This window comes from Falco cherrug, chromosome 12 (genome assembly GCF_023634085.1).
Source record: "Falco cherrug isolate bFalChe1 chromosome 12, bFalChe1.pri, whole genome shotgun sequence".
NCBI lineage: Eukaryota > Metazoa > Chordata > Aves > Falconiformes > Falconidae > Falco > Falco cherrug.
Genome location: NC_073708.1, coordinates 16,319,911 through 16,344,322, shown reverse-complemented (window position 1 = coordinate 16,344,322; position 24,412 = coordinate 16,319,911). Strand labels below are relative to the sequence as shown.

The 24,412-nt window shown below is 36.6% G+C and overlaps 1 protein-coding gene across 4 annotated transcripts in view; it reads left to right on the top strand.

Moving 5' to 3' along the window:
* The window catches only part of FNBP1L (formin binding protein 1 like), a 59,564-nt gene that overhangs the window by 29,774 nt on the left and 5,378 nt on the right, over positions 1-24,412 (top strand). For 2 of the 4 annotated variants that reach the window (XM_055724919.1, XM_055724918.1), the window contains exons 2-10: positions 244-359; positions 8,416-8,469; positions 10,033-10,180; positions 10,580-10,642; positions 12,196-12,300; positions 12,803-12,931; positions 15,038-15,184; positions 15,985-16,188; positions 23,859-23,968. In XM_055724919.1, the coding sequence (XP_055580894.1) occupies positions 244-359; positions 8,416-8,469; positions 10,033-10,180; positions 10,580-10,642; positions 12,196-12,300; positions 12,803-12,931; positions 15,038-15,184; positions 15,985-16,188; positions 23,859-23,968 (1,076 nt within the window). Of the gene's footprint in view, positions 1-243; positions 360-8,415; positions 8,470-9,466; positions 9,742-10,032; positions 10,181-10,579; positions 10,643-12,195; positions 12,301-12,802; positions 12,932-15,037; positions 15,185-15,984; positions 16,189-18,552; positions 18,712-21,946; positions 21,962-23,858; positions 23,969-24,412 lie in introns of those variants that run through there. The other 2 variants (XM_055724921.1, XM_055724920.1) reach the window with 2 other exon arrangements.

The following is a 24,412-nucleotide window of genomic DNA, read 5'->3' as shown; positions in this document are numbered from 1 at the left end:
TAAAATGCAAGTATTTAGAGCTGGTTTTACAGAAGGAGGTAGATCTGTGCCTGCACATACAGCTTATTGTTAAGCTGGTGTATATATACATATACACACATGACTTGATTTATAACTTGGATAATTTCTATCCGAGTAGCGAGCCTTCCTTCACAGCACAACTCGTAAATAAATCATGTGTCATTTCTGGTGCTGCCGTGAGTAACTAATTCTGGCTATTTTTGTTCCCTTTTGTTTTTATAGGATCAATTTGATAACTTGGACAAGCATACACAGTGGGGCATTGACTTCTTGGAGAAATATGCAAAATTTGTAAAAGAAAGGATAGAAATTGAGCAAAACTATGCAAAACAACTGAGGTAAGAATTTTGTCTTTTTAAAAGAATCTTACCACTTAACTTAAAATCACTATATCAGATGATAGGCAAGTATGTAATGTGGTTAATGGCCACTTTCCATTTATAGAGTGAATTAGATCACTAGTTCTCTTCATGACAGACAGGTTGTTCTTTACCAGTCCAAAACAGAAATTATCTTTGGGTGTGCACTTGCTTGCTTGTTTTCATTATCTTCCCTCCCTATCTTCTCACCCACCCTTCAAATCTTTGAACTAAAAAGATTTAGGACTTAAAAGTTCAAGATTCAATACAAAATAAAACCATACTAATATTTTTCCACAGACTATCAGGCTCTTTGTTGTAAAGTGCATTATCCGTGTCTACGTTTTTCTGTGTGTGTGTTCAACCAGTTTCAAGTCCCTGCTACTAAGTAATTTCTCATATTGGATTGGCAAAAAACACTACATTGTGTTAAGAAATCTGATTGAAGTCATAGAGTAGAACTTGAGAAAGCAGCAGATCTTCCTGTCCCTAAAGTGCACCCTTTCCGTAGCTGGTCCTGTCCTTTTGGGAGAGACTGTAACCCAGCCACCCTTTGTCTTAACTCTCCAGTCTGCTTTCTGCTGGTGCTGAGTGAAACGTCTTTTAGGTCCAATAGGAATTTCCCCTCACAGATTGTACATGAGTAACCGCAATGGAAAGGCAGAGAAGAACATTCTTCAGAATAAAGTAGGGTTGATTTTTACCAAAAGGTGCACACAGTACTTGAAGAACAAGATTTAAAATAAGTCACTCCTGTGAACTTGGCCTTCACCACAGTCTTTGCTGTCTTGAGTCTCTCCGGAAATTCAGCTGAAGCTGCTGCCTAGCTGTTGTCAGACTGAAACTGGTAGCAACTTCTCTCCTGTGGTGTCTTCCATCACCTCATCATTGGAAAACTAGATTGTCACCAGTTACAGAGTTGAGGAATTGTTCCTCATAAATGCAGTAATGAGGTTCACAGGTGAGGGTATGGATGTTCTTTGTCCAGGCTGCTCTTTTCCTTTGTGGTTTCTTTATCAGTTTCTTTTGATCTAGTTGTGTATATTCACCTAACATAATACCCCATTACTTTACTGAAGAAGTTTTTCTCTTAAAAGGAAGGAAATAAATATCACTTTTCCAAAGCTGGTGTAGAAGAACTTCAGGAGGTAAAGGAAAGTTTGAAGCATGCACAGCACCAGTTCACAGCCCAGTTTTGATTTGTTTTCAGTTGTCTGTTTAAAAATGGAAATGTGTTTTTATTTGCCCAGACCTATCCAGATCTTTTCCTGAAGTAGTATGAACAAATGCTGTTTTGCTTAATTATATTTAACGGTTCATTCCACAGCTAGCAAGATGAGAGACCACATTATTACCCCAGGATCTGACTAAAAATAGGAAGTCTCTGTTCAGCATTTTACTCTCTTGGGGCAAAACTATTGATTTTTCTTAAAGTATCTTTGCAAAAGAGTTATGTCAAATACCCTTTCTGCCAGATGACTGGACTGACTGTCCATGTGCAGTAAGTATGACAGTTCTGGGAAGCACATGTCTTGCTGCACACGTGTTGTAGAGTGCATGCATGCACTTCCTGACTGCTGCCAGCGAGGGTCTGGGCAGCCCACACCTGAGAGGTGACTGATTTTCTGCCAGTAGACCTGTTCATGAAGCTGTTCTACCGATATTCTTACCTGTGTATTCCTTGGGGGAGAATTGATTTTTAGTAGTGAATGTCTTGTGATAACAACTTGATTTCAGCCATCGTTGCTTTTGAGGACACTCAACTGTTCTTAACCTTGCAAAACAGTCATGAGGCCCCAGGAAACATTGAGATCTAGCAAAATTTATACCTCCAGAACCAGCCATCCTGCAGCTTGCTCCTGAGAGGTTCTGAAAGAGAAGATCTGTGGGATGGACTATGTTTCTAATGAATTCTAATGCTGGCAGCATATGGCTGTGAGACATATCAATATCTGTGATAGAAACTTCTAGTTGATCATCGTTTTTTCCTTTTGTAATGAAATAAAATCTAAAAAAGTGTGTTGAGAATCTCTTCATAATGAATTTATAACTGAGATTTATTATTCACTTGTTTAGTAGATGTGTAAACAGTATGGTGAGTGGTCACCTCTTTGTACTTCTATAGCTCTTTTAGTACTTGGATGGGAGACCAAGGAAAAACAAGTTTACTGAGGGAGATACTACTAGTAATGTATGTTGGCACTTTTCTTCTGTCTTGGTTTCAGTGTAGGCCACGAACATTCTGCTGAGATTGTTGATGGATCTTATTCTCATATACTTAAACCCAAGGATGAACATTTCATAACAGTTTTCATAAATTAGAGTCCATGTCCTGGCAGAAATTCACATTCACTTTGTGTATACCCTTGCATTTTGATAAACTTTTTTTTGATACTGTCACAACTTAATGATGAGACTTTCCCAGATGCAACAGCTGTTGAATCTTCTGAGGAGGTGACAAGTCATGCATGTACAGCATATGAGTAGCTGTTCAAGTGACCTCACTGTATTCTTACTGTATGCAGTTATTGCAGTTTGTGGTTGCCGAGTAATTCCAGAAATAACTTGTGAGAATCCTGTGCAAATGCTGGTTTTTGGTTGCAAGTAATTCTTTGCTATTCTTCTTTAATAGGCAGTTTTTGATACTCAGAAAAAGTGTAAGAAAATTTGAAACCATTGAAGAATCCTCAAGTGTCTACAGAGAAAAAAACTCTAGAGAGCTTATCTTGTCTTTGCAATATACTTTGTTCTGAAAAAAAGCAACTATAATTTGATCTTTTTGAGCTAACTTAAAGGCAAACATTGTTTTGCGTAGCTTAGTTCTCAACTAATGTATTGTGGTACCCCAAGAGTTGTGAGGGTAATTACAGGTCATTACTGAGTTACAGGGATGTGAATCAGTGCAAACATATTGCAATATACGTTGTAAATGAATCAATTTCATTTTAATTATATGAATTTAATTTGTTCTTACTTTATAATTGAAAAATATAGTTTAAAAATGTGCTAATTTACTGGGCTCTTGGCCTAATTTTGTAATTGAATTCTCAGATGCTGTTCTTGATCAGCATTGTTGCTTAAAAGGGGTGAGGCAAAGGTCTGTTTTGTTTGCTTGCTCTTCATCACACACAAAATAACTCCCTTTTTGTTGCATTATGACACTTGAGAAGACAGAGGAGTTCCTCTTCCTGTAGTGTTGGGCAGTAATACAAGTTATACCTGCAGCTACAGGTGAAACTGTCCTGCGGAATAAGATTTCGGAATTTGGTCAGCTTCTCTACTGTCAAGTTTAAAGAAAATAGCAATGATTGTTCTTGAACAATATGAGTGTTTCCCTTTAAAATTGTGTTGTGATCTCTGGAGATGTCTAGTTAATCCAGGCAAATGTATTTTTCATGTTTCTTCTGCATACTGTTGTGTATAAGTGGGATTTTTTTCTGAATACGGTATTAATATATGCATATGTCTTGTCAAATTGAGACATAGTAAATGCATTTTTATATGCAGAATCTTGGAAATGTTATTGAAAATGGGTGTAGCTCAAATGTGAAGTTGTGGACACAAATTATGACCATATGTGTTCATTTCTCAAATCTCTTCCTTTGATTGGAGCTGAGAATTTACGTTACTGATTATTACACAAATGTGGATGTGACAGGGTCTTTTTTTTATACTGATGTTTCTGCAAGCTAAAACATATAAATTCTTAATGGTTCCAGGAATATTCAGTTCTGTAAACTCAAATTCCATGTTGCAATTTGTAAAGATTCATCTCTTAAAACTCTTTCCGATGACGTTACTAAATACGCTTTATTGTCATTGCTTTCACACATTCCATGGTACTGATATGCAATCACCAAAGCTGTCAAAAAACCCTATTTGGAAGTATTACTTTACATATAAATAGGAAATGCTGTTAAGTACTTATTACGGGGGTTTTTTTTTAGTAACTTACGAAAGCAGACTTCAGAGTTTGTTCCCAGGCTCATTTGTAACGTGATGTAGAGGCTGTGGAGGTCTAGTATAAGCAGATGCCGCAGTACCTGAGCTGCTGCCTTAACACAGATTCTACCATGTTGATGCTGCTGCCCCCGTTCTTTACATGCTGTATTAATTGACTGAAGAAAACTTGGTTTTTATAAACACAATTTTTGTACAGATGTCTAAAATTTTATGTAGATATTTTATGTACATGACTGTAAAAAAAATGGATTTATTAACTAGTTTGCTTTTTGAAACTTCTGGCTACTTGACTGAGGTACTACTTCTCTTACAAATCGGTAATACAGTCTAGGCTGCTATCGCACTAGTGTTGACCTGAGACCAATTTATAATGAGAAGAGAGGTTGATAAAATTACAGGGGCAGCACAATTGGATGTGGTTAGTCCTGCATGAAGTCTGCTTCCTGATGGCTTTAAGATGGAGTGTGGTAGAAGTAGTCTAAACTGTACTTCCAGAGCTTATTAAACTGTCATCAACCTACACTTTGCTAAGGAAGTATAGAGCAGTTTATTTTATAGATTTGGTTCAGTTCTGATAGTCTGAAATGACTTCTGCAAATTTTCTTCTAAACTAGTCCAGATCCATACTTGGATTGTGAGGGTTAGACACGTTTAGATAAAGTGTTAGAGAGTATTATGCCCCCTTGAAGTGTGAACTGGCTCCTCTTTGAAATAACACTTCAGTCTTCAGATCCACTCTCCTACTAGCAGCTTGCCAACCTGTGCTTTTTCAGATATCTAAATCTAATTTTTCTGTTTTTTCTAAGTGTTGGTGTTCACTTCTTGGAAAAGCCATTTATGCCTCATTGTTCACGTGAACACTGGCTTTTTCTTTGAACTTTAAATTCTGCATTTGCTTGTCATTTCATATATGTTGACTTTGATTATTGTACCGTAACTCCTGATCACACAGTGTCTCAAAACTGCATGTTCCTGTGATACTAAGGTAGACAAGACTGACTAATGAAACTGACTTCTGTTGGGAGAAAGAATTACATAGTATTTTTGTCTTCCTAGAAGTAGTAAACAGTTGCATTAAAAAGTGAAACCAGAACAGAGATCGGCATGCTAGTAAATAATCTGTATTTGTGACCCTTCTCTCCTGCCACTTCAAACTAACTGTGTATTAGTAAGTGGTTTCTTTTCTCATTTTTAACACCTCTGAAAATCTTCCCTTTAAAAGGCTTCTGCATGGTTGCTTAGCTACAGCATCGTATACTTGTTATGCATTTCACCTTCTGAATAATAAGGTGAATTTTAGGAGTTTCCCATTTGTTAATAGGTATGGAGGAGCAAAGCAGAAATGTAAGGGAAAACGAAACATGGGAAAGTTACTTAGTGAAATGATTGTTTGGGGTTTTTTTCTTGGGTTTATGCATTTTCCAATCAAAATGTCTGGATTTAATCCCTACCAAGTAGAATGTTGCAAGAGGCGGTGGATTACTGGTGATAGCGAAAAGAGATTCTTGCTTTAACTTCAGTGAGAAAGTTCTTACAAAATGTGTAGATAGATTTTACAAAGTCAGTGTTTATTTTGTTTCTTAGTACATATTGATATAAAACGGACTTGACTATTTTATTATAGTGGTTCTTTCTGGTTGTAGTCTCTTGAGGGTATGGAAGGAGTTAAAGGGTCTGAGCTTCTAGTTCCACAGAGATTCCCTGCTCATATTTTGGTATATACTTCATGACTGAACATAGTCTCGCTACTTGTACCCTTGTACCGTAGAGATAACGTGACTTCCAAATAAATTGATTTGAGAAATTGCACAAGGTTATTTTAGACGAAAGCAGGATTAGCACCCTTGTTTTAATGATAAGGTAGTTCATAGTTCCTAACAACAAGAGTTATTATAGACGGACAGTGGGAATGAAATACAAAACATGCATGTGAGGCTTTGTTTCACAGAACCTTCTGTTACTCCTCCTCTCCTTTTCTTCTGTAGCACTGGGGATGTAGATTGCTTTATATAGTCCACTTCATTGCTGCTTTTTGGGCTGTATTAATAATTAGTCTAAGAAGTCAATGGCCAGTTTCTCAATTACTACTGGACAGACAGATGGAAGAATTCTATCCAGAAGCCAATTAAAAGACAATTGTTAAAGCAGCTCTGCTAGGTTTGCATTGTTTATACTTCATTTAGTCTTTGTATGGATGTGTGAAATAGTTTCACTACCAAACACCATCCCTTTACACAGTACAGCAGTTTGAATGTAGTCTATTCCATACCAGTTAAAAACCAGGAGTGTTCCTTGCATAATCCAGGCTCACTTCAAGAGCACGCTTTGAGCAGCCATCCCTGACAAGCTCAAGGCAAACACTGTCTCAAACAAAATTACTCAGTTTTGTGCACTTCTTCTGTTGTTTGTTTTTTTGTTCTTAAATGGAAGGTATGATTATTTAGAGATGTATGGGGAAAACTATTGCCAGCATTGCGCTGCTTCTGCTTGTGGGTTGCAAAGCAAATAACTGATGTGCGTTATTTTCTGTGGAGGTGTTAATTCACACTTAAAAGTATTACTTTAATAGCTTAAATGAGAGGTATCATAGCAGACAATCTGGTCCGCACTTCAAACATTACGAGCAAGTTTTTGATGAAGTGCTTCTAGTGTTTGGAAAATAATGAGAATTTTTTTGAGGGTGGGCATTGGCGTTTAAATATGGGTCTATTTAATTTGAGTAGTAGATCTCTCTTTAAATACTGTTTGCTTTTAAAGACACACATCAACTGAGATGTTTCGCTTCTTTGACCTCAAAAAGCACAAATGTTGGGGGTAAGCAATTTGAGAAAAATCCTGTGTCTTACCTGTTTTTCTTCCATACAGAGAAGGAATCTTTACTTGCTGTAAAATGGCAAATTCTCACAGGGAAGGGAAAAGAACTGTAGTAGAGTTATAATCTCAGTTTTTCTGTTTTTTGGAAAAACCTGACAATTTTGAAAGTTGCTAGAATAAAAAATGCAAGGGTTTGAAGGTTTGAACATCCAGCTGTTAAAAATGAGAAGGAAATTATGGATTTTTTTCCCAAGACTGACAATATGTATCCTTTTCTATTTCAAGAATTTTAGATGAACTCATTGCTGTCAGAAAAAACAGTACTGTAAGTCAAGGCAGAATGCTGTGCTGGAAAAAATGTGTACTTAGAAATTTAAAACAAAGATTGACATACAGGAAGGTAAAAATTTCAAAAATCACCGGACATTCTCTCCTCTTACCCCTCCTGTTTGTAAAATTGTGTGGCTTCATTTCATGTTCATCACAGCGTGTGGGATATTTGTAGCAATATACGTAACTGCAAATATTTTGCAGTTGTTTGTGTAAGCTGTGTGTGTCTGTGTTATTGATGCTTTAGGGTAGAGTAGGTGATGTGGTTTTTATGTTTCTTAAGGTGCTGTTTCTGCATTGCGTAATAGGCAAATGAGTTCATATCAGTTCTTGGTAATTGGACTGGATCATCTTTTAGAGATTTTCTTGGTTTCTTAAAACCTGATTCTTAGAACACTGGTGGTAGGGCAAAATACTGTCTTTCCAGAAAAGAGGTGTTGCCTCTTCTGTTCTGGAAATACCCTTATTGAAGGTTTGGAGATACTATGGTTAAAACTTCTACCTGGACGTACACTTAAAGCTTAATTTAGGTACAGGGTTTTGTGCTTATGGGTATAACATACAGTATGTGCTATCTATTATGTTACACAGTGGTTGTACACTTGCTTTTTTCTTGTCTGCTAGCTTCTTTTGCATGAGTGAAAAGGATTTTAAATAAAGAATTGATTACTTTATGTCTAGTCACTGTGCAGTAGAGGTTTTAAAATACTTAGGAATATATTGTTCTAGGTCAAAGTGACTTAAAACTTTGAAGATGCCATAGACTTCTACCTTGTGTTATCTAAAGGGCCTGTATAAGATGACAGGGATAATAGATTTGTTCCTTAAAGTCATTACGAAGAAGTAATGCGTTCATGCAGTTTTCTATGTGTATGTCTTCTCAAAAGAGACTCTAAAATAGCATCTTTTTTTCATTCTCTCTTAATAGAAACCTGGTTAAGAAGTACTGTCCTAAACGTTCACCCAAAGATGAGGAGCCCAGGTAAAAATGTACATTTCAAGTTCTATGTATATGAAACAAGGACTACAGTATACTCTCTCCTTTTATGGATTTTTTTTTCTTTCTTTTTTTAAGATGAAGTGTTTAATTGACTTAAGACAACAAAAGAATTGTGCTTGGCTTCTTACAGTTCTGCTGTAATTCTTAAGCATGAAACCCGAGTTTATTTCTGTTAGTATTTTAAAGTAGTAAACATGGCAGATTGTTCTTGCTCCATTCCAAATTAATCTTCAACTAGCTGAAAGTTTGAAAGCAGAAGTTTAGAATGCTATGTACAGTCTAGTGTTTTGTGGTTGGTTTTTTTTTTTAATAAAAAAGCAATTATGTGTCCTTAGGTTGTGTTTTTTGCTTAGTTGAATAAGAATTTTTCAGTGCATTTGTGTGGCAATACAAATGTAGCTATACATTTTTATACTGAGACTGGAGTGTACACAAATAGTTATGTTTTTGGCAAGAAGAGCTCTTAAAACTGCTGATTTGGTTGGCCTCCAAAGACAAAATAAGTGAATGTCTTAACTGTGGAGGAGCAATTTGTGCTAAATGACTTTATGATTATTTATCAGAGAGGAGCTTGTTTTGCTGTCCCAGTCCATAGCCTGTTTTTTGTTTTGGTTTTTTTTTTTTTATTTAGAAAAACACAATACTCTTTTTCTTTAGGAATGACTTAGGAAGTAAAGACAGCGGGCAAATTTCAGGTGGCAGCTAGCGCACATGCTGCGCGCAGAGTGCCTGAGAGTTCACACTAGGATTTCCTCTAGCTCTTCCAACTATTTAAAGATCCCGGACCACAGGGAATGGCATTTCTGGTGCTAGAGCGGCATTTGAACTCCCCAGAGCCAAGCCTGTGGAGATGGCAGTATTCCACAGTTAAAAGAGAGAAAGATGTATATTTTAATGTGGTGCCTGTTGTTTTTTTTTTTCTTTCCTCCCTCCCACACACACTTTCTACCCTTTGCCCCTCCTCTTCCCCCCTTTTTAGTGCCAGCCATAGTGGCACCTTACTTCCAGCCAAGAGGTGGGCAGGCAAACAGGCAGCTGTCTCCAGAGCTGATAGCAAACTTGTTCTGTAGATCATCCATCGGGATGCATATGAGTGGTATGATTGGCATGTTCCACCCTCAAGACCACCAAGCACAGCACATCATCTCTGCAGCAAGTTCAGCCTCCGAGCCTAGGGACGTATGTATCCGTTCCCAAGCTCAGGCCTCTCAGTTGGCAGCTTAGGAGATACCACTATACTACAGGGCTTTTCAGGTAGTATTATTCTTCTTTCTTTTCCATCCACAAAAATCCATATTCTTAAAAAATGTGTTTGAAAGAGACATTGCAACATATAGTACATGCTAGGCTTTAACATAGGCTTTCCCAACTTGGCATTTCTACTATAATTCAATTAGCATAAAGATAAGGTTTATTGTAAAATATGTATGGGTTGGTTTATTTATTTATGTAATTAGGAGTACAGACTGTACTAAAAGAAGTTCATTAAAAAAAACAGTCTCACTTTTATGATATGTATGTTTGTGTGTGTGTGCTTTCTGTCAGGTTTACTTCGTGTATTGCCTTTTTTAACATCCTTAATGAGCTGAATGACTATGCAGGACAACGAGAAGTAGTTGCAGAAGAAATGGGACACAGAGTGTACGGAGAATTGATGAGATACTCTCATGATCTAAAAACGGAGAGAAAAATGGTAATTCCTATATTTTGATTTGATAATAGGATATCAAAATGGATGTGCCTTTCAACAAATTGATGTATTTACCCAATTTAATGAACTTGGCAATATGTGGGTTTCGTAACACATTTATAAAACATATTTAAAGTTACTCTATATTTTAATGTACTGGTTTACTACAGTTATTAAACCTAAAAATTAGAATCTTGGGAGATAGTGCTTACTAGTAACTTTTTTTCCAGTGTAATTTTCATCTGTGGTACTGTTCTTATATGATGGAGTAGTGTGTTCCAAAGAGTACTGGTAACTTGTGGGAAATAGTGCACATTATAGTGTATCAACTGGAGCAGGGACTAACTAATTGTAGCACTGCTAAGAATATACGTAAATTAAACTTATTTGTTGTGTTTTTAGCATCTTCAAGAAGGGCGAAAGGCTCAACAGTATCTGGACATGTGCTGGAAACAGATGGATAATGTGAGTTTGTGTTTTGGGTTTTTTTCCTGTCAATGATACACAGTTTGTAAGTGAAACTGCTGTCATCTGTCTTGCTTACACTTTAATATTTAACTATATTACTGAATATCCAAATCAAACTTGGTAACATCCAAAATGCAGTTCAATGTATTTGTAGTTCCCTATTTAAAAAAAAATAGCTGTAAACAGCTTCTGTGTGTATGTTTGGCTGAAGCCTTGGCTTTTATCCAGTGTAGAGGAACCTATTTTTAACATAGGTTACAGCCTTCTTGGTTGCTTGTCTGTGGGCTGTTTTTTGTTTAGGGAGTAGTTAATAATGACTGCTTATATGAAGATGAAATCTTACGTCACTGTATTTAACTTGAGTTTGAGGGCTTGTTACATGGTGTTTGTTCAAGAATACCGCTATAGACTATTCTACTTTCAGGAGGTAGAATTTCTTTTTAACAGAGAAATGCAGAAGTGAATGTCTCTAGAATAGATTATAAGCACCTTTTTCTTGAGAGACATGCTTTTAAAGGAGAGAAAATACAAAACTCAACCAAGTATGTTCAAGATGCATTCTGATATTCTGTTGGGTTTGTCTCAGAAATTTATTACATCTTTGATCCAAGGTACTGTGAAGCAGTACAGGAGAGGTGAATTTCTGTTTTGTTGTCGTGGACCCAGATAAGCAATGTCTTGCTTCAGTGTCACATGTAAGAGTTTAATCCGTGGTCAGAGGATCAGTGTAGAAGCAGATGTGGGAGTTTTAGATGCTATCAGCCTTCACCAAGATAACTCCCAGACTTCACCTCAAACAATTAGTTGTGTTACGTGCGCTGCATTTACTTGACACATTAACCACCATTTGCCTGACTTTACACTGCTCAGGAGAGCAGTGCTCACACAATGTCAGTTGCCACTTTGTCTCTAGAGGTACTAACTTTTTGAGCTGCAACAGTAATTTCTACAGCTGTTGTCTTGACAACAGACAGATGTATTGAACATCAAGTGCATTGAATAGTGTTGTCTGTGCTGCTTACAGCTGCGCCAGTTGATAGAAATACTGATGATGATGGATGGATATGCTCAGATCTCGGTAGTGGAGCCAAATCATTCAGACTGCCTTCAAAATAATTTAGTTGAATTCATGCTATTAAAATTGATCACTGAAGAAGGGAACTTGAAAATTCTACTCGTACAAGTCCAGGATTAAATTTTATGCCCCCTAACTTTTATTTAGGCTATTGAAGTCATGCTAGAAAGTGAGCTTGTCTGTTCATAATTTACTGCAGATCTTTGTAATAGGTTATTTTGTATTTTGATGATCTGATATTTTATAGCACAATTAAGAGTTGTTTCCTTGCTGGTACTTCAGGGAAATAAATTTTAAGTAGAAAAGTTGAAATTTTTTTGAGATTTAGTTGCTGTGAGAACAGTGTACTTACTGAAAGGTATTGAGTGAATTTCAGATATTTAAATGGATGCTTTGATATTTAGAATTCAAAATTACTGTACAAAACCAAAAGGAGATAATGGCTGTTGAAGCAGTAAGTTTGTGGCTTTTGTAGAGCAAAAAGAAATTTGAGAGAGAATGCAGAGAGGCAGAGAAGGCACAGCAAAGCTACGAAAGACTGGACAACGACACTAATGCTACAAAGGCTGATGTTGAGAAGGTAAAAGCAGTGCCATTTCTTTCATTACTCTTTTTATCATATGAAATATTTGCATGGTTATCATCAGTGCTGGAACAACATTCTTTGAGTATAAAATATGCTTGCTTATTATGTGCAAAATCAGAGTTAACAGTAAAATCTAAAACACAGAGAGGGAGTATGCTTCATTACTCTCAAGATGACGCTGTGGAGATGATGACTACCTTAAACAGGCTTACTGGTGTTTGGTATCTTGTGGTATACGTGTACAGTCATTTCTGTGTTTTAGGATATGCATTTAAGCAATGTGGCTAAGGGAGCTAAAATGATTGTTGCTCTGTATACGACAAATCAGGTCTATAGACTGCCAGTATATATGAAGTCTGACACACTTTTTACTTCAGTTATAAGGATGTCAGTTTTGATGACTTGTATTGTTTTTGCATCGTTGGTAAAATAAAATAATGCTGTATGTCATTGAAAAGCACAAGACATGTTTGAACTGAGAATGCTTTTTTACTAGGCTAAGCAGCAGTTAAACCTGCGCACGCATATGGCTGATGAAAACAAAAATGAATATGCTGCACAACTACAGAATTTTAATGGGGAACAGCACAAACACTACTACATTGTCATTCCTCAGATTTATAAGGTAAAATAACTAACAGATAAAGTATGTCTGATCTTTTTCTAAGGGAGAAGTAGGTTTTAAAATTTAAAACTTCATTTTGGGGTCTTTAGTGGGTAATTTTATCAAGAAATTAGTGTAATCTTGATACAACCTGCATTTTATCATGAGATTTACTGCTTATAGTAATTATGCTTAGGCTTGTAATGAAAATACTCTGTTGCATTTCCTGTGAAGATTTTATGTTACATAGAGTCTTTGTTTAAATATTGCTGAAGAAGTATAGCAAAAGAAACATAGGGGACATCTGGAGATTTAAAACAATCATTCTAATAAAGTTTGATCACTAGTCCTCTTGATATTTGTGTGTGTGTGTGTGTGTGTGTGAATGCTTTGACTCTGGCAGAGCTGAAGGAAAGCATACAGCTAATGCTGACTGTGTGGTTTAATGTACCTCGTGTACAGGTATGAAATGGGTGGATTGGAGGCAGAAGTCCTCCCTCCCCATTGCTCATTGCTTCGTCAATATTGCCAGCAATCCACAGAAAACGCTGCAATAATAAAAAAGTTAAAGGTCAAATTAGACTTCAATAAATATATTGTGTAAAAATACTTCACATCTAAAAAAGGGGATTTCTCAAGGTGCTTCATGTAATGATGAAGACTTTTTTTTTTTTTAAGATTCTTTCAAAACCAGAGAGGCTTTGCAAAATTAGATGGGGGGGGGGGGGGGGGGGGGGCGGAGAGCACATCAGGTGAGGGAGAGTTTGGTAGTGTGTTGGCTGTTTGGGAGAATGCTGTGACTGTAGAGACTGGTTCTGAGACATGAGTGAGGAAATGGGAAGTGGAACGGTGACTTTATTTGAAGGTATACCAGTTTCAGAGTGCTTGGTATTTTCCAGAAGCACAAGGGAGTTCATCTTTTTCAAAATTAGAAGGTCTGGGATTCACAGGAGAAAGTTGAGTTGGGTTACTAAAGAATTTTCTGTTATTCTAACTAAGCAGCACCACAGTGGGTCTGACATGAGCACACTGATGGGGGAACTGCAGTCAGAAACAGTTCAGTGTTTGTAGCTTGGGCCAGAGTTCTGGTTTACCTTTATTTCTCTAGGGTTAAAATCCATTATCATTTTAAGATATTACTTAATGGTTTTTGAAATCTCCAGTAAGAGCAGAAAGTCCTAGTCTTGCTTTCTCTTGGGACTACGTTTTTATTATTTCCTTGCAAGTAATTGTTAACATTCTATGGGAGAACCTTGGGAGAGGAATTTAGCGTGACTAGGTTGTTGCTTTGTTTCAGAGAGATGAAACGAGATGCTGTTTAGGACATCTGTCTTTGTTAAGAGTAGACATAGGAAAGATCCAACTTCTCATCCTGTTTTTGATAACCTGTTGATGTATGTGATACTGCTTTTTATTCTTTTGGGGTTTTTTTTTCAACCTTCAATTAGGTGACAGGTCCAGGGTTATTATCTTAATAGTATTTCTCTCTAATTTTTTCTTTTTGTTGTGTTCCAGTAGATTTCTATTACAAATCTTATGTAATGGTATTCTTTTCTCTGTTTTCTTGCACACTTCTAAAGGAAATGGTTTGTATTTCAAATGAGACAGCATGTCTAAACAGTATAGAATTGTAATATTTTTAATTTTTCCTAATTTTTAATCATTGGTATTTTTTGGAAAGTATAAAAATAGAAGCAAGATAGAGATACTTATCACCAGAGAAAAATTATTTGGAACTAGAAGGAGAGAGTGAGGAGATACAGAAATTACTAGAATTTCTTTACTATAGTTTTCATTTTTGCATGAAACATATTTTAAACTAAACAGGTGGCTGTAGACACTGTACACATGCTTTAAAAAGGAATAAGGAAATGAAAGCCCAACCCTTTACATAATTTTTAAAAATCGGAGAGTATCAATGTTTCGTAATTACTGTTCTGGGCTTCTTAAGTCTATGTCTGAAAGGACTTGATTATTTAAATTACATTCTGTTTTGTTAAGAAAATAAAAATACTGGGAAAGCACAGTAATTCTGTACTACACTGTGGTAACCACAATAACTGTATACATCAGGATCAAGGGAAAAAAATTGCAAATAAAAGCTTTATTTTATCTTTATGCTTGCAGCAACTTCAAGAAATGGATGAAAGAAGGACTATCAAACTCAGTGAATGCTACAAAGGCTTTGCTGACTCTGAGCGCAAGGTTATTCCAATTATCTCTAAATGTTTAGAAGGGATGATCCTTGCAGCAAAATCAGTTGATGAACATAGAGTAAGTAGAACTGAGCAATTTAAATGTGCATGAGCAGTTTAGCTGATATGGAAGCTGTGGAGAGAGGAAAGACGGACTTAAACCTGTACATTATCTTTCTGTTGTCAAATATTTGTCTGCTTCAAAAGTGTTGTGACTTCAGTTTTCGCCTAAATGGTCACGTCCACTTTCGGTGTCTGTTCTCTTCTGTGTCTGTTTGCTTTCTTATTATCTGAAGATCTTGACGCTTTCTCCCTGTACGTGATTTTGGACACATTGTTCTCATTGTGCTGAAACATCCTGGAATACCAGCATGGCTGGTGTTTTCTCCAGTGTGTAGCATTAAATGATGTAAAAGATGTTCAGTTAACAAAAATACCATTCTATGTCATGTTTGCAGCTATTTATGCTTCTTTCTTATTCTTTCTAATATGGGTTCTTCCTTACTACATCTTACTACATCTGGTTTCTTAGTTTTATCTTTGTTTCAGTGCTCACGGTGAAGGATTAGAAGGTGTAGTAGTAGTTTGGTCCTACATCATGTCTCGTTTTAAATTTGTGATGACCCTTGGGGAGTATTTGCTGGATTCTGAATAGCAGGGTATGCTTTGACTTACGCTCACAGTTAACACTGCTGAGAAAAAACCATACATTATCTTAACTGCATCTGTCCAAAAGCATGCATCCCGAGTGCTCTCCTGCTTCCCATCTGTGCCTCTCTGCAATTAAAGGGAAAATTTGTGTTTGTGTGTTTTTCTGTCTCTGGTTCTTGAAGGTTTTGCTTGGTTTGCTTTTTAAACTCCTTAATGTCCTATGTTTAGGACTCTCAGCTAGTGATAGACTGCTTCAAATCCGGTTTTGAACCTCCTGGAGATTTTCCATTTGAAGATTACAGTCAGAATATTTACAGAACTATCTCTGATGGAACCATCAGTACACCAAAGCAGGAAGGAATGAGAATTGATTCAAAAACTACAGTGGGCAAGGCTAAAGGAAAGCTGTGGCTGTTTGGAAAGAAGCCAAAGGTAACAATTAAGAAATTACTATTTGGAAAATCAAAATGTGAAGATTTAGAGTGCATGGAAGCAGCGCTTTATTTATTTTAAAATAACCTACCCCTTCCCTGCCACTCTTTTAAAATAAATGTAAAGGAGATCTGAAGGTTTGAGTAGGATTGGATACTTTCTGTATTAAAAATCAAGTTCTCATTGCGGGAAGTTTTCCAATTTTTCTTCTAGTGATCTGTGTCTGGGAATGTTCTTAATAGTTATTTGGGAGAAGTAGCTTCCCGTTTCTGTAATGTTTATGTTTCTGTAAAGGGTTCTTGCAGTTGCATAGAAAAGGTGCTAGTTGTGCATGTAAAAATAAGGGGAGGGGGGAGTATGCTTTGGATTCAGGCAGACTTCAGATCTCTCTGCTGTACTACAAAGAGCCAACCCCCTTCCAAATGTCACATTTTGTGGATGTTTATATATAGGAGCGTTACATAGATTCTTTGTTACACCTGCTGCTAATTTTGAAAACTTCTGAGATTTGCCTTAAAACATGAAAAATTTCTAATGCCTCATTGATAAAACATGCTGTTGAAGCTCCATACAGGTAAATGTCCCAGAAGAAATATTATTATGACATAGGAAAATATAGTCCTATGCTCAAGAAAAAATTGTAAGCAGAGAAATTACTCCTTTCTTGTATTATTATCAGTTAACACTTTCTGTGCAAGATGGCTTCATAGATCAACGAAAAAGATTATCAATACATGCATTAGCTATCTAAATGAATAATGAAGCATATACATATTTAATTTTTATGCTTAGTATTTATTTAGTATTGGAGCATATCAATGAGTCATTGTAATGATTCCCACAAATTTCTGAGGTTATTTTAGTGCTCCAAGTCAGTTTCTGCCATTTATTATAGGAAACTATTCTTAAAGCTTGCTAGTGGTAGGACTTACTTTCCACTTGATAGTATTCCAAGAAAGCAGACCTTTACAGAAAGAAAGGATATAGCTGATTCTTTATTCCCTCCTCAGTATACTATGTAATTGCAGCTGTGTGTTAAAATAAAAAGTGACTGTTTACTTTTCATGCAGTATAATGATTGATAATAGTTTAAATACATTATTTCATTAGCATATTTATTGCGTTTGGCTGCAGAGGTGGATGAGATTCAGCCTGTTCTGAAACTAGATCGCGATTACCAGTTTGACAAGACATCTTGCCAAGAATTTTGGAGAGGGAAGCTATGAAAATCTGCATTGGTTTTCAATCTGGACCTTGGCATTTACTGTGGTTTGAAGAAATCCCCTAGTATGACGACAGCTGAAGAAAGCTGACAGGACTTCCCCTACTCTTCCTTCTCCCCAGTTCATTCACTTTTTTATGTAGCATTCAGAGTCGGCCCTACTGTTTACTGTATAGAATTACAGATATCACATGTGTGTATACATGCTACATGTCTCCCTTAAGGACCTTGAGGAAATGGAAGATTATGACCCTTTTTTTCACCTGTTTTTAGGGAGGATGGGGGGGTACTCTACAAAACAGCAGCTGGGAGCCACATACTTATCAGGAGATACATATTTAATTCCAAATATTCTTTACCGATTTTAAAAGATAATCTTAAATTTGCTAATATAAAAATAATGCTGATTTATTGTAGCTGGGGTATTCATGGTGGCCTTCGGGCTTTCATTTAGCTGAATCTGTGGCTGGTCTTGACTTCCAGATAGGCATTTACTATTTTTGGTGTTGTGAAAGACAGAAAAGTCTTTTGGAAAGGGAATGAGTTGTGCAGTAGAGGAAATAGTACCGAAAAATTGAACTGGGAAAAAATCAGAGACCCCCAAAAAATGAGAGAAGCAATTTTTAAAAAGGGGAGGAAGGAAGTGGAGGGAGTTCTCCTGATGACGTTAATGCCACGCAGCCATGGTGTCAGTCCAGCTTGACTACAGAGATGGAGTATACTTTTTGTTTTATTCATTCTCCACAGATGTACCTAATATTTTTATTTTAGCACACCTGGTAGGGTGTAGGAAGAAACAGTGCAGGAATGCACAGGCTTCCAGAATGGCTGTTAGTTACAGCAGAACTTTGTGTTTTAATAAAAGAGACAAGCAACTTTGCGATCTCGTTAGGATCTTGAGGAAGTGTTGAGTCTAAAGCTTTTTTGCGTATTCCTTCATTCTCTGCAGCAACCTGTAACTCTGAAGATTAATTAATGACAGAAACCTTTAAAACCAATACAGTTGTAGTATAAATGTGTCTGGAACGTTACAAGCTGTTTCTGTGTTGGATGGAAATTTTATTTTTGTAAGACAGAATTTTCATTTTAAAATCACTTTTGAACATTTGGCTTATTTATTGCTTTCTTTATTTCCACATTAGCCACAATCCCCACCCCTAACCCCTACTAGTTTATACACATCCAGTACTCCTAATGGGTCCCAGTATCCCATATTCTCCATTGAACCAGTGCATTATTGCATGAGTGACATAAAAACAGGGAAGCCCAGAATTCCTTCTTTCAGAAGCCTCAAAAGAGGGGTAAGTTTGATAACAAGTTGAAATGCATGATGGGCTATGAACAGTGTGTTTGTGATGTGGCTTTTCTAATGCTCTTCACCCTCATTATAAGGCTTACTTTGTTAAAAGTAACACTTCAGCTGTAAGGTCACTTTTAGGATACTTTGTTTCACAGTGTACAGAAGTTACCCACCGGTTAAAAAAAAAAAAAAAAGAAGACAGGACTCTTCATGGCATTTCAAATGCTTGTGCCTAAAAGCAAGGTGTTATAAAGAGGGTGCTCAGCATGTGTTTGATACCTTTCTTCATTGTTGTTCACATTCACAAATGTTTTCCTACCATCATGTAACATTTTTGCAGTAATTTATCATTGGGTATATAGTCACAACAAAAAAATCTTAACAAATCGGATGTCTTTATTTGCTGACTTTTAATTTAAATAGTAGTAGTTGATTACAAGACACTGAACTGAAAAGGGAGAAATTTCATTTCTTTTGTACATCAAATGCTATATAGCACATGGTGCTTGCAGATTTCGAAATATTGACTTCTGAAACATTACAATTTTAATGCATTTTCTGATTAATAAATTGTTCTTGTTTGTCCAAGGTTCTTTTGGGTAAAATTATTGAAAATTTATTACCAAACGCCACCTTCTGAGATTTATCAATTCGTTTACTAATTTATAGTGGCATATTCTGCAAACAGAATTTGTTTGGAAAGCAACAAAAGGGAAATGTTAAGTGGTTTCCTAGCAACATTTATAGTACTAGTGATAAATGTACTGGCACTTTCCTCTTACATCGGTGAAGCATAGGCTGCCCAGTTTATGTACTTCTAAAGATATTTATCGATCCAGATAATGAGATAATTGGATGCATTTAATTATATCTAATTCACAATTTTCTGATATTTGTAAATAATATTGACTTGCTGTCTCATGTGCATCAAGAATGGTTGACTGCTGTTGACATAATGGGGAGATCAAAGTACAGCAATGTTATATTGCAGTAAAGTTACGATTTAGAGGTTCCCTTGCTGTCATTCCGAAATATGAGTTACACTTAGAACTTACATCTTTAAGTCATATTGTGGCATCTTATTTCAGGCTTCCAGATATCTTGGAAACACCCTTTCTACCATCACCATAATTATTTTTTTTTTTTTAAAAAATTCTTGTGCTCTATTTAGGAGGACAGGTTTTCTTTTCCCCTTCTGAGTCACTTACATCATAATTTGTTCTGGTTATGAAGATAATGTTCCTTCTTTAGTACTGGGTGAGGAACTGACTGGATTAGATGGTTGTCGAAGTGCCACAGGTCTTGGTTACACCTCCTTTTTGTTGCTCACTGAATGTATCAACTCCTGGCTCACAATCAACACCTTGTAGTATCAGTAGTTCTAGAACCTGTTACTGAAGCAAAAGATCATCTAACAACTACAGAGTGCTAATGGAAAATGAAACCATATTCTTATTTATTTTTTCTATTCTTACAGTTCACTGTTCACATTGTAAAAGTGAATGAATTTAATATAAAATAATATTGCCTAAAATTAGCAAGGATCACTAGTGCCCTACAAATCTAGATTAACTTGGATATCTCACAGTATTAAAGTTAAGCTCTGTAAATCTTAAGGATGAACATTTAATTTTTATATATTTTGAAATCCCTCGCAAGCATTTTAGGACAACATATTATCACATATTAAGTGCCTTTTCAACTTAAATATATACTTCAATTTTAATAGCTTTGGGGTTTTATCATCTTACCAGTCTTATATTTAGCGTCTATCTTGATTCAGTGCTTAGTAGCTGCTAGTACATGATGCTGGTTTCCACAGTTTTGTCCCTGGAAAATGATGTCCAAATGATATTGACATGCAGAACTACCAAATGGTATTAATTAGCTTCTGCTTCTGCCAAGGTGTATCCCTGAGCTGGCATCTATCGGGCAGTAAGCATGCTGGACATCCTGTTTTATGTGCCCCATACAAGATTTCACTCAAGGCACTGGAGGTCACAAAACCAGGCTGCCCTGCACTTCATGCATTGCATCTGCTTACCGTGACGTGCGCTGAAGGTGGCAGCAGCTGTAGAATCGGTTATTGAAAAAAGGCTTTAAGTACGGGCAGGTGTAACTTGCTGTGTTAGCACTGCTATCACATGCTGCTTATTGTCTGTTGAAATCTCAGCATTTCCAGGTAGTGTTAGTGCTTATGAGAGGTCTTTGCTTAATGCCACTTGATAAATAAATAGATGCATCATCAACAGTGACAGGTAAACCTTACCTGTGTTTTCTTGGAAGACCCTTTCTAAAGGGAACAAGAAGTTTGTTCTGTAGCCATTTTACGTCTGTGGACTTCACTGGGGTTTCTACCACGGTATCGTTTGTGAAGGTGCTTTACTTTTCTTATTGCTGGAAATATCCTAATTTTGTGTGTGTGCCCCAGTCAACAGCCTTAATGATTGCTGAGGGTCATAAATTACATTGGAGGTACCTGTCTTCTAAATTGCTTGATGTTTCTCTGGAAACGGTTATCTGAAGTCACTGAAAGCATGGTAGATCTTGAGAAGGCTGTGGATGTCAAACCCAAGATACAACACCTGGCATCCCATGTTTTATTTGCTTCCCCTAAGGATAAAGTCTTTACTCTTTAAATGTCATTGGTTTTATCTGGACTAAAATATTTCTAGGATAGCAGCAATAACCCAAATGCTGTTTTCAGAAAGTAGAATTACTGACTTCTAAACTTGAAAAAGATCTTTGTTTATTGTTGTGCTACCGTGATAGTGAAGTAAATACATTGTAAAAATTATGTTTGTAAAAGTGACAGTAGTGGATTTAACAAATTATTTGCATATGGCTGACCAGTCTTTCATCATCATCAAATTCTGCTATTTTGTGCAGTTGGCTGTGTGTTTCTTCTCCTACGATAGAAGTTATTTAGCATATTATTCAAAACACTGACATTCAAAAGTAGTTTCATGAAGTTGTGTATTAGTATTTCATGAGTTAAACTACCCGTTATCACCTAGTAATTTTTAAAATCAGTAACTTTTAAAGCAGAATTGCACTTCTGATTATTGTATTTTGCTTTTCTTATGTTCATAGTAAAATGCGTTTTTTATAAATTGAAATCTTAATCCTTAAGTAATATTTTAAAGATAGATTTTTTAGGCATTAATTATTTTAGTAACTAGTCGTTGCACGTGAATAATTTCCCGTTTCTTTCTGTTTTCAAATGAACTGTGCAGTGGTCGGTGAAGATGGTAAGCCCGTGTGCTGATCTGTCTGCTGTACTTCTGCTAAGATAGCATGAAAGTAATCTTTTGAAAAGTGTTGCCATATCATAACTGCTTTAAGTCAGGTGCTGAAATACATCTTCAGATTTTCCACTCATATACACAGTCGTCTTAATCATCCATGCTTAAATGTAAGATAATTAAACTTGTGATCTGGCTGCAACTAAATCTGGGATTTTGGGATTTTAGGGTTGACCAGTATTCACGAGTTGGTCGTGATGGAAATACTTGGTGATTTCTTTGTCAGGAAAATTGTTAAAGCAGCATAGAATAGGTATAGGAAACAATTACAAAACTTGTGTAAAGGAGAAATATTGCAGGGGAGATGATCCTTTATGTTTAGACTTGCTAGAAAGACGTTCTATTAAATGAAACCCACACGTTAATACTGTTGTTTTGCAGAGTAAACCAGTAAAATTCACAAGACAACCTCTGTTCTTCTGATTATTGCTGTAGGATACTCTGGTTTTACCTGACCTGTAAGGAAGAGCGATACAGGGGATGTGACTGTCTTTTTGTTTCTTTGTAGTGTGTTACAGCACCTGAAAGGATTTTAATTACTTTTTTTCCTCCAGAAAGAAACACTGCTGCTTTATTTTGGAAACATTGTATCTTGATTTCCCTCCTTTTATTGTGTCTTGTATTCCCTTCTTAAAAAGCAGCGAGGTTATGATTTTGCAAGTGCAAAAGAACCAAGAGGTTGAGGCGCAAGGAGATCCTAGGAAGGGGGAATTAGAAACTTTGCACCTGAGCCTAAGGCTGCTTGTGTCAGAATCTCGACGGCTGAATTTCTGTCAAGTTTCTTCTTGACAGAAGAAACGCTGTCCAGGCCAGTTCGCCTCCATGGAGGGTTACTGTAATGGCAAGCGGGTTTCTTGTGCTAAAACCAACTCTCTTAGGCAACAGGACACAAGTAGTGTAACTTAACCTTCTGTCACTAAGACACGTACCATAGTTCCTTCTTAACATTGTTGGTGTCTGTCACCCTGAGGAGAAGAGTTTTCATAACAAACTCGGAAGATGCATAAAAATTTCTTTCTGTGCTTTTCACACCCAAGTCCTTCCATTCTGTTTATAATCCTGGCACAAGTTTGCAATCCAACCTTTGCAGGTTTTGGCTTATAACAATAGGTAGTCTTAAGGTTTTTGGAGGGTTTTGTTTGTTTTGAAACACTATTTTTTGTAATGAAAAAGGTGTCCTGGACCATTTGAGCAAGTTTTGATTCAGATTAATAGATTTAAATCAAAATTTTGATGTTATAGAGGCTTTTTCTGTGCTCTATGAACTAGTTTTACTTGAGGTAAAATGCATCAAACAAACATGTAAGTTTTAATTTGTTTTCTAGCAAGATTGCTGAACTTCAGAAAGAGAACTGTAAGAGCACTTTGGAATGAAGATCCAAAATACAGTAATTTTCTTGTGATAGCATCCAAATCACCATAGAACACACACTCCAGAGAAAGAATCAATTACATACCTACCCTACACACATCTTAAATTTTTGTTCTGACTGAAATTGCTCTGTAGTAATTAATTCTGTCCTTTCTAAATCTGTTTTAAGTGCAGTGGATGTAACAGGAGGTACATGGCTCAGCTTTTCAGAAAAGTAATTAAGTCTCCAAGTTTTGAATTAGATCTGTGAGCCGACTGTTACAGAAGGCAGAAAGAACCTTGAATGAATGACTGCGATGTGGCAGCAAGAATGTGCATTTATTCTGTTGCGGTCTTATAGAGCTGTGTGTCGAGTAGAATTTTTAAGAAGGTCCATCTTGCTTCCAGTGAACACTTGTCCATGTGTGGGTATGTCAGCTCAGCTGTCCGGGTGCGTGTCTGTGACTTGTTTAACAGTGGTTCTACTTGCAGGGCCCTGCACTAGAAGACTTCAGCCATCTCCCTCCGGAACAAAGACGCAAGAAACTGCAACAGAGAATCGATGAACTTAACAGAGAACTACAGAAGGAAACAGACCAAAAGTGAGTGCATTTTTTGGATTTTGTCTTGGTTCTCTGGCTGATTCTTTTGAAGAAGAGAAGCCAACAGTGCTCTGAAGCTAGGAGAGAATATACTAGTTCAGGCTATTACACACATCTTAGTGCGTGGTTTATTGCGTGTAGGTTCTGTTGGCATTGCTTCCTCTGCTTTACTGCAATCCACATTTTGATTCTAATATTGCAGAGGAAACATTGGATGTATAAGCATGCACTAAACAAAATAATTAATGTGTAGATCTGTTGAGCAAGAGAGCTGCAACTTCGTGCATCAAGAACATTATTAATATTTAGAAAATTGCATATAACAAAACCCATGGGAAACAGTATTTAGACTGGATAGAGAAGTTGACGGAGTCCTTGTGTGCTTGTGCACAACACGGGAAAGGCAAAGTGCTAGGATGACAGAAAGGGGAAAGGATTTAGGTG